The following is a 10,514-nucleotide window of genomic DNA, read 5'->3' as shown; positions in this document are numbered from 1 at the left end:
AACCGCTGCGGCATCTCCTGCAAAGTTTGGGAATGCTGTCGGTGTGAGATCCGTAGCGTCCTTCGTAAGGGTATGGACACCTCACATCATTAAATTGCGATACCTAAGTGCTAGATTCATGTCTGACGAACGCTTTGACTTGTCTGAGAGCGGGTGGGGTATATAGGCAGCGAGCTACGCGCGGGCCTCAATACGTATAGCGCAATAACGCATATTAAAACGTATTTTTAAGTCTTCAGCTGAAAGCCGGCACAAACTGAAGCCCAGACCACGGCCCCCTGGAATAGGGTCGCGAGCAGAAATCAGGTTTCTTCCCGACGACGGAAATCGTAAATTTAGCAGAGACCCTAATCCAGAGGGCCATGCCCAGACTCACTCACTCACTAACTAACTACCCACCGCCTACCGGGTTGGCGCCACAAGGGGAAAGTGGCAGTGATGGTATCCTACTCTACGAACAATTTAAATGAACCCTTTTGTGTTAGTCACTATCAGCCACTGTAGTAGGTAGTCTGGTAGGTAGCTTTCTGAAGGTGCACGGCTTATACTGAAGTAACTTATCCAGAACACGCCTTAGATTTTAATTACTAATGTAGTCTTCAGTAGGTTGCTTTCTGAAAGCATATCTTGTACAGAACACGCCTTAGATTTTAATTACTAGTCACTACCAGCCACTGTATCTTGTAGTCCGGTAGGTAGCTTTCTGAAGGTGCACAGATTATATACTGAAGTAACTTATCCAGCACACGTATTAGATTTGAATTACTAGTTATTTACAACTTTAAATATAGATAATCGAGCATGGCATCAGCTGTGTTCTCTGCGGTGTCAAAGCCGCTCTCAGTGCACATCTTCTGGGCAGCCCCACCAGTTCGCTCACCACGGGCGAGTACTGGCTGAAGATCTACAGAGTCCTTGTAATCAACCAAGGTAGCCGCCGATGGCAAACATATGAGCATATCCAAATCGCATATGTCATGCGTCGTCTGCCGTGGCTTGTGACTGACTGCCCATGACTTGCGCGACCTTCCCCCAACGTGACATACATGCACGAGACTCACTAGGCTGGCCTTATATCTACCGACAGTCCTTGTGGACACAGTAGTCTGCCCTTATATCTACCGACACTCCTTTTGGACACAGTAGGCTGGCCTTAAATCTACCCATATGGACACAGTAGGCTGGCCTTATATCTACCGACACTCCTTATGGACACAGTAGTCTGGCCCTATATCTACCGACCCTCCTTATAGAATGGTTATATTACCAAGCTTTGAATTCGTCCTTAGAAAAGGTTGTTCGTCTGTTATAAAATGGTGTACAGCAACACACAAGCTCCTCTTTTTGGACTAGTACATATTTGTTCCCACTTCAATAATATATTCTAAACCGTATGCCCCATGGCGCGACCGCCTCATATTTTATATTCTAACAGACAACTACTTATGATCTCCTGTGCGTGTACGTATACGTGTACTAGTCTCGAGACCCGTCTCCGCCTGGCACGGTACTACACGAACCCTTACCAACACAGCGTTAGGTGTTCGTACCAAGCTCACATGCAGTACCTCATTTCGAGCCCGCACTGAGTCCGGGGAGAGGACGCGCCGATATTGACTCAATCGTTTGCCTTCGGTAGGTGTTGAATGTACGGTGGTGGCACAATTATAGCACCTATGCTCGCTCCAGACGCATTGGCATGACCCAGAAATTTGGAACTCGTTAAACACCCCACCGTGGTCAACAAAGGAAGGGCTGCCACCCGTAGATGATCCGTGGACGAAGATTATGTCTCAGGGTGTGCGCACTGGGAGATTTTCTCGTGCACTACACCACATAGACTTGAGTGTAGGTCATGTAGAGCTGCAAGCTAGGCATCCCACAGGCAGCGAGTGTGTTGTAGAGGCGGCAATATGCACGCAGTTGTTAAAGGGAACAGTCCCGCCTATTGGGCAATGCCTGTGTAACCCATACTAGCCACTGGCGGGTTGGACTCGAGTGCCTTGGTGTCGTATGCACAGGTGGTGGTGGTGGTGTTGGCATTGAACGCACCACTTTGTTCTGATGAGGACCCGATTTGGCCGGTGCGATGCTCTGGGCTTATCCCACAGAACGGCTTGAACTAAGCCACGGAACGCCAACCACACAGATCAAACCCTAAATAAAATCTGCATAGATCCCATGTGTACGCCCACGTGTGCAGTGTTCCTGGCTCATCGGAGGCTTCGCTGGGACGCACCGCAGCTTAATCTATTCAGAGCCTGAAATTTCCGTAGACGTTTTACATCGATATATCGATACCTTGGTCAGACCCCTGCAAATCCATATATATATATATATATATATATATCCTATACTACTAACGTATTCGGTCCCTGAAATCTCCGCACATGTCCTACATATCATCCATTTCAGGCCCTACAACGATCATATATCGACTCAACAACATATCTCAGCACCAGGCTTTTCGAAACTGCTCACTATGTCCAACAGTGCCGCAATATGGTTCCTATGGCAACCATGCCTCATACTAATTTGTAAGCGGCCTGTAAGACATAGTATTCAGTACTTGCAATGTCACACCCCGGCATGCCTACACCCATCTCCGTTCGCAATAGCGCCCACACAGACTCCTTGTCACCTGCACTCAACCATCGCAGTGCCAGACTGCCGCCAGTCCTGTTTAATTGTCCATCACGGCACACACCCACATCAGGCTCTCGCACTCTCTGGAGTCCCGGTGCATGCTCCCACCATTTCTGCTGATCTATTCGTCATCACTGAGGCCCGTCAGCCACACATCCTCGCAGTGCCTCTCATCAGTCCTCATTATTTGACCATTACCACACCATGACCCCAACTGTCACCAGCCCTCTCTGGCTGTGCGGTGAGTGCTCAAGCCACTTGATTACATAACCATCGACCATCATCGCACCGCCTACAGAATTTGACTGCTCTCTGCAGGCACCGTCATATCTAAGTCGCCAGAGATACAAACCATGCATCCACAAGATCCAACTCATCGCTCTCTTTCAAATAGTCGATCGGTCCTCCTTAATTGACAACTATCCCTAACTCCTTTCCCCCCAATATCAAGGGTATGCCGTCGAACTCCACCTCGTATCATTCACCGATGCACGACATACCACACGCTACTATACAATCTAACTTCATATTCTACAAGTGTAAGAAATGTCTCTTACTACAACGGCAGCTATTCATATACATAAAAATAGCTAGTGATATCTAGATCCACTACGCGATCTAAATTCCCTAATTGTAACTTTAATGCGACACACACTAAAATTCTATATGTATACATATACATATACGTATATGCGTGCTTATGTATATATATATATATATTAATCTTCCTCATAATCTCCGTCCAGGGGTGATCCGTCCGGCTTTACCTTCCTCAGCCCATCCACACTACCAACAGGTGAGCTGACCTGTCTGCGTACACCACGGTATGCGTCGTCTATGCCAAGTGTCTGGTTTGAGCCATTCATATTAGATTCGTAGCTCTGCCGCCTTCCCAGCATCTTCTGGGCCAGTTCTTTCCCTTTGCTTCGCCACTTGCCCTCGCTCGGACTACCCTGAGTTCGAGTGCTGCGAATAATAATATTACTACCGCCACTATAGTTGCGTGCAAGGCCTTTATCGTCCCTACCAATCCCCTCACGCGGCAAGGTGCCTCTGGTTGACCCTGGGCTGTTACTGGTGCTGCCTCTGGGTGTGCCATCAGGGTACGTCGCTCGCTTGCTGCTGAGCGAGAACTTGCGCACCGCCGCAACTCTCACACGCGCCAGCGGTGAGTGTGGACGGCTTCTGCGTCGCGTGTCTGGCGTCAGACTGTCCATCACTGTATTAGATGTATTGCCATTGGTGTGCATGTGCGCGGGACTACCTACTGCGTGTGCGGGCGTGGGTGTGTGCGTGTGTGTATGTGAGCGTGTAATGGTGGTGTTGGTGTTGGCGTTGGTCACCTCGGTGTTGTTCTCCGTGGTGGTGGTGGTGGTGGTTTCGGTGTGTGTCACAGTCGTTGTGATGGTGGCGGTGTTTGCACTGGGGCCAGTAGCTTCGCCGTTGGTCGGCACAGCAGGCAGGTCCACCGTCTGTTCTATTTTAGTCACCTCAGGCGAGTCGACCGACTGTTCAGTCTTTGCCGTAAACGGGGCGTCTACGGAGTACACGGACTGCTCTATTCTGGACATATAAGGTGCGCCAGTCTTCTGTCTAATGGGCGACAGACGACCGGGCGTGTCTCCACCGGCACTCGCGGCTCGCGCACGCAAGGATGTAGCTGATCGCTGGATAACCAGCTGTGAGGTGGAAGACAGCAGACAGATGGTTAGTGTGGTGCGTGTGATAGGGACAGTATGACAGATGGTTAGTGTGGTGCGTGTGATAGAGACAGTATGGCAGATGGCTAGTGTGGTGCGTGTGATAGGGACAGTCTGACAGATGGTTAGTGTGGCGCGTGTGATAGGGACAGTATGACGGCTATGAAGTGCCTCGTTGGCTGCGGAGAGTGAGCCATATACATGGTCGACGGTTAGTGAGACTGTAAGATGTGGGTTGGTAGGTACGGTATCGTGGCTGCTTTCTGGATAGTAGGCTTATACAGCGTACAGTTAGCCCGTATTCAATGCGTTTTACGGTTTAGGGTTCACAATGTGTGGTAGTGACAGTATCGTATCTATTTTCTGGCCAATATGATGTCAAGAGGAAGAGATATACAGTGGTCGGTTGAATGGTGAGCAATAGATGATTTCTGGCTAGTCTGATGGAAATGTTGAGATAAACGATATGGGAATTGCTACTGTACAGTTGCGAGCGTAAATGTGCGATCATGTCGTATCCATGAAGTTACTACTCCCATCAGATGTGTGTATCAAATACACGCACGCGCACACACACACACACATATATATATATATATATATATATGTATAAATATAAATATAAATATATATATATATACAATCACAACGGCACGACACACAAACGCATATCAACAACCAATTTTGCTCACCAGCGTTTCCTGTAGGCCAGTCCCCGATAACGAGGCACTCGACCCCCGCGATGTCGACTGTGAGCCTAATCTTTCTGCCCTGTCCATTTCCCTGCCCGTACCCAAATCCGCACTCGTGGACATGGCCATGGGCTCCACGGGGTAGGGCAGGTCAAAGACTATGGGTGCATTGGCCACCTGGTAGCGGTGGTTGCATGTGGATGCGTTGGCAAACACAGTTGTCCCGTCAGACCACATGCCATAGCCCTCGTGCACGTGGCCAAAGAGGTGGTACAGCGGTTTGATCTGCCTGGGAGTGGTACGCGGGTGAATAGATACACGTGAGCCCCGAAGCGTCAAATTGTCGCGCACGTGTGTGTGGTGTGTGTGTAAACTCTTGGTGTGTATGCCGTGGTCGAAGGGCATCTTGGCCATGCTAAAATAAACTAGGCCTTGGTAGAAGGGCCTAACTAAATAAACTAGGCGTGAGCTGGCTGTGAGAGTTTGTGAGATGTACACGCATGCCAAACCAATACAATCCTATAAGCGTAGTACAGATGACGGAATACGGCGGAGCTATAAATAGTCATCCATAAATCAGCAGACAACAAAGCCTGCACGAACACCTTCATCTTCTGTGTGACAAGAACTAACCACTCTTGATAGCAAACGCGTTAATAATCACCCCAGCAAACATATCTACATATCTAGGCTCACACATGACACTATACCTCGCCACAGCACCGTATGCGCACTAGCATACACATCAAACGGAGTGGCCACACGATCTTACTTCTGCACGGCATACAGCAGGTCCACATAGCCCATAATCACCCCAGCAAACATATCTACATGTCTAGGCTCACACATGACACTATACCTCGCCAGCACCGTTTGCGTACAAGTATACACATCAAACGGAGCGGCCACACGAACTTGCTTCTGCACGGCATACAGCAGGTCCACACAGCCCATAATCACCCCAGCAAACATATCAACATGTCTAGGCTCACACATGACACCATACCTCGCCACAGCACCGTTTGCGCATTAGCATACACATCAAGCGGAGTGGCCACATGAACTTACTTCTGCACGGCATACAGCAGGTCCACACAGCCCGCGCGTTCCTTCCTGGTAGTGAGATCGCCCATGCCTACGGGTGGACTGTGCGTGATGAGCACATCCACATCGCGGGGTATCGCATCCCAGATACTCTGTGGCGCACAAGCAGTATCGATTGGACCGGGTTAAGAAACAAGCATTGAAATATCGATGGAGAGAGAGGCGTGTGTGTAATGTGTTATCAATTGGATCAGGGTTATTAACAATCATTGAAATATCGATGGAGAGAGAGACGTGCGTGTAATGTGGTATCAATTGGATCAGGGTTATTAACAATCATTGAAATATCGATGGAGAGAGAGACGTGTGTGTATTGTGGTATCAATTGGATCAGGGTTATTAACAATCATTGAAATATCGATGGGGAGAGAGACGTGTGTGTAATGTGGTATCAATTGGATCAGGATTATTAACAATCATTGAAATATCGATGGAGAGAGAGGCGCGTGGGTAATGTGGTGTCAATTGGATCAGGGTTAAGAAAAAATCATTGAAATATCGATGGAGAGAGAGGCGTGTGTGTAATGTGGTATCAATTGGATCAGGGTTAGAAACTGACAATATGCATATGGTTAAATGGAGGGGGATCGTTTCTCTGATGTTCTACGGCCCAGGGGCGGTGACAATTTGGTAGGTAGGAAAAATCATCGTAGTATCCATACGGATAGATGTATGGGCGTATTGAGGGTATTTATATTGTGGAGTATCATTCCCCAGATGCTCTGTTGCTCAGAGGCGGTATCACTTTGACTAGGTTTAGAATCGATTGGTATCAATATGAGTAAATATATTTCTGTGGTGAGGGTAGTTGTATAGTGTGGTATCGTTGCGGCAACCAGACAGTAACAATGTGGTTTGGGTTTATAACAATCATTGAATCATCGATGTGATAAAGGTGTGCGTATGTACCGAGGACATCTACACCGTGGGATAACGCATAACACTTATTCTATGACACTCGAGCAGTGCTATTCTAGTTGGCATGGCGCATACTAACAGTAATATGAACACAAGCATGTAGATATCATGTGTAATAGTACCCCAGCTGTTTTGCGGCAGGTATATACTAACAGTAATATGAACACAATCATGTAGATATCGTGTGTAATAGTATCCCAGTTGTTCTGTGGCCGGTATATACTAACAGTAATATGAACACAATCATGTAGATATGTGTGTAATAGTATCCCAGTTATTCTGTGGCAGGTATATACTATACTTTGGATGGTGCTGAGAGTGCACCTCTGTGTGGGTTGCAGAAGACTGGTAGAGCGGTCTCATGCGTACTCCCTATCTGTCTGACTGACGCGCGCTTGGCTACTCTCGCGTATATCATATGATAATGAATATGTGCATATTCCCATGTGACTGATGATGAAGAATATGTGCGAATTGCCGAATAAATGATGATGATGAATACCTATACATCAGGGTTTCTGTACTGAAACTGAAAATGATACTGAATTGAAACTGCGGGCCAAAGGTAAAAAGAATCAGTGGTCCGATGATGTTCAACGCATCCGCATGAGTGCGTGTATTGTACGACCACAAGGCTTCTCGCCGCAGTGGCAAGTCCACCCATCAAGTGTACAGGGCAACGGAACCCTACTATTCTAGGCGTGCAAGTGAAAAGCCCTATCACCAGTATATAGGCGGCGTTCTAGTGAGCATAAGACGCCCCCCGCCCCCCGAAGTGAGACAGTACCGTACCTTCAATGCCTTCCCTCTCTTCCGTTGGAACGCCCATTCACAGAACTTCGGTTGCCATGGTGATCCCCAAAACTTGTAGCCATTGATGTCAACGCCTGAATCCTCTAAGTAAGTGATACCCTCGTGCTCCACCAATGATTTCTTAATGTTTCTGTGATGGCGCTGTCAGTTGAAATCGAGAAAGCGTGTGCGCATACGGATATTGAATATGAGAGTGTACACATCTGAAAGTATCTGTTATGGTAGTGTGTGCGGATGTGAGCTTCCGACAAAATCTGCGTGAGCAGATATACATATACATACATATACATATAGGTATAAACATATACATGTGTGCGTGTGTGTAAGAACATGTGAAACGGTACATACACGTAACTGCGACGCAAATATTGAGCGATATGCACCCCGATACACTGATCACAGCCATTGAAACAACAAGGGAAGCAGCCTAGCAATCTACCGATGCAGATAACATGTAACTTTGCTAAACAAGGTTACAATCTACAGATGCAGATAACATGAAACTCTGCTAAACAAGGTTTACAATCTACAGTTGCAGATAACATGTAACTCTGCTAAACAAGGTTTACAATCTACAGATGCAGACAAAATGTAACTACTAAACAAAGTTTACAATCTACAGATGCAGATAACATGTAACTCTGCTAAACAAGCTGTATAATCTACTACCGCCGTAAGCGGGTGATGCAGATGCAGAAACTCTTGCCCCTCCGCCTTGATGTGGGTGCTTTCACTTTGTGTGCTGTATTCGTTCAGACTTCACCAATGTACTCAGCTGCACATTACGCTACGTACAATATAATGAAACAGATACAATATGATACAAAACGACCATTCGGCGTCGTGCGGTCCTTCATATCAGTATTGTGCATAGCCACAGTCTCAGATTAGCCGTGTGCAATGAGAGCACTCAGTGTGTAGAGTTCACCATTCAATGTTAAGTGTACGTTAAACATAGAGTTGACCGCCCATTAATATTGAACGTACCTTCATTTTGTGCTTATCCCGCCACAGCTGTTCGTAGCCTTCGATATCGAATGTGATCTCGTGGTTACCAGCTACCACGATGCGGTGCTTGTAATCCAGGCCACCAAACCAGTTCGCAAACTCTTTGACCTCTTTGGTGTCTCCACACTGTGGTGTATAAATGAAAGGCATAGGTTACACTTGAGTTATATAAATAGAATGCATAGAAGTCAATACTTGAGTTGGATAAATAGAATGCGTAGAAGGCAATGCTTGAGTTACAACCTATGGGTATCCCCTGTGTGCCCTTATAATCCTAATATGGCATAGAACTGCATGACTACCTACACGCATCACCTACCATGGTGAAATCGCCTGCATGTATGATGATATCTCCCGGGGGTAGGTCCTTTACAGGTCTGCCGTGGGTGTCGGAAATAACCACCAATCGGAATAGCCCAGGTGACACCGTCCGGAGACTTTTGACGTCAGGTATCCTCAACTCACGCATATTCAACAACGGCTCAATGACCTGCAGTTGGCAAGTGGTGGGCGGGGGGGAAGTACCAGGGTGTTCATGAGAACAGTTGTTTTATCACTGGCATTCTGGTGAGCAGATGTGCTGCGAGTTTGTATTGTTGTGGTAGTCTGTTGGAGGATATCGTATCTTAAGAGCGCATATACTACAACGGCTCAATGACCTGCAGTTGGCAAGTGGTGGGGGGGTACCAGAGTGTTCATGAGAACGGTTGTTTTATCACTGGCATTTTGGTGAGCAGATGTGCTGTGAGTTTGCATTGTTGTGGTAGTCTGTTGTAGGATATCATATCATAAGAGCATGCATATACTACAACGGCACAATGACCTGCAGTTGGCAAGTGGCGGGTGTGAGGTTTTGGTACCACACTCGCTATGAGATACGTTGCTATATCAGTCGTGTTGCAGTTAGTAGATATGGCTTGAGACTTGAAGATATAAGTTGTCCCATGAATTGTGGTCATCAAATGGACTGGTTTGCCATGCTGAGGAAAAAAGGGTTTCTTTGAGTCATTGTTCCGGACAGCACTGAGCAGAAAAGCAGTACTTAAGTCCATCTCCCGATCGATTAACTTGAAGACTACCATTAGCCTCACTGATGGGTTTCAGCAATGAAGAAACATGCACGTGTATGTGTCGCATATGACACTGCTTCGCGCACAGACAGATGTGTGTCCATGCGGCAATAGATAGCAGAAGGGTTTGATAATATTCCCCTGTACCTACGTCCACAGAGAAACAATTGAATGTATACACACGGATTCTCGATGTTCAGTGGGCATACGCTCATGGGACTGATCTGACTTATCACTCGCAGATGGGCTCACCTCAGTATGCGTTCGGCTATGCACACGACCCCATGCGCAACACATCCAGGAGTATCAGTCGCAGATGATAGACACCCGTGCATGCGTACATGCAAACATATGGTAGCCCCCCAACGCATATCACAACAGTCCCTGTACGCACAGAGACACACGTGCGAATACACCACACACACACACACACACACACACACACACACACACACACACACACACACACGACGACCGAGCACACCGCCGCCCACTCGACCGCGCCGACGCGGCGGACGTCGGGCCTACCGGTAACCGGTAAAACGGTACGTTACGGCGTCGCG

At 47.4% G+C, this 10,514-nt stretch overlaps 1 protein-coding gene across 1 annotated transcript in view; it reads right to left on the bottom strand.

Moving 5' to 3' along the window:
* Nucleotides 1-536: 536 nt before the first annotated feature.
* SARC_01243 (hypothetical protein) overlaps nt 537-10,514 on the bottom strand; it is a gene marked incomplete at its 5' end in the record, with an annotated part of 11,441 nt that continues 1,463 nt past the window's right edge. The window contains 8 exons of the mRNA XM_014305041.1: nt 537-572; nt 643-1,070; nt 1,187-4,325; nt 5,039-5,327; nt 6,107-6,234; nt 7,853-8,014; nt 8,861-9,007; nt 9,201-9,371. Coding sequence (XP_014160516.1) covers nt 3,366-4,325; nt 5,039-5,327; nt 6,107-6,234; nt 7,853-8,014; nt 8,861-9,007; nt 9,201-9,371 — 1,857 coding nt within the window. The 3' untranslated portion in view covers nt 537-572; nt 643-1,070; nt 1,187-3,365. The remainder of the gene's footprint in view (nt 573-642; nt 1,071-1,186; nt 4,326-5,038; nt 5,328-6,106; nt 6,235-7,852; nt 8,015-8,860; nt 9,008-9,200; nt 9,372-10,514) is intronic.

The sequence above is a fragment of the Sphaeroforma arctica genome (genome assembly GCF_001186125.1).
Source record: "Sphaeroforma arctica JP610 unplaced genomic scaffold supercont1.48, whole genome shotgun sequence".
Taxonomy (NCBI): Eukaryota; class Ichthyosporea; order Ichthyophonida; genus Sphaeroforma; species Sphaeroforma arctica.
This window is presented reverse-complemented; position numbering and strand designations above follow the sequence as displayed.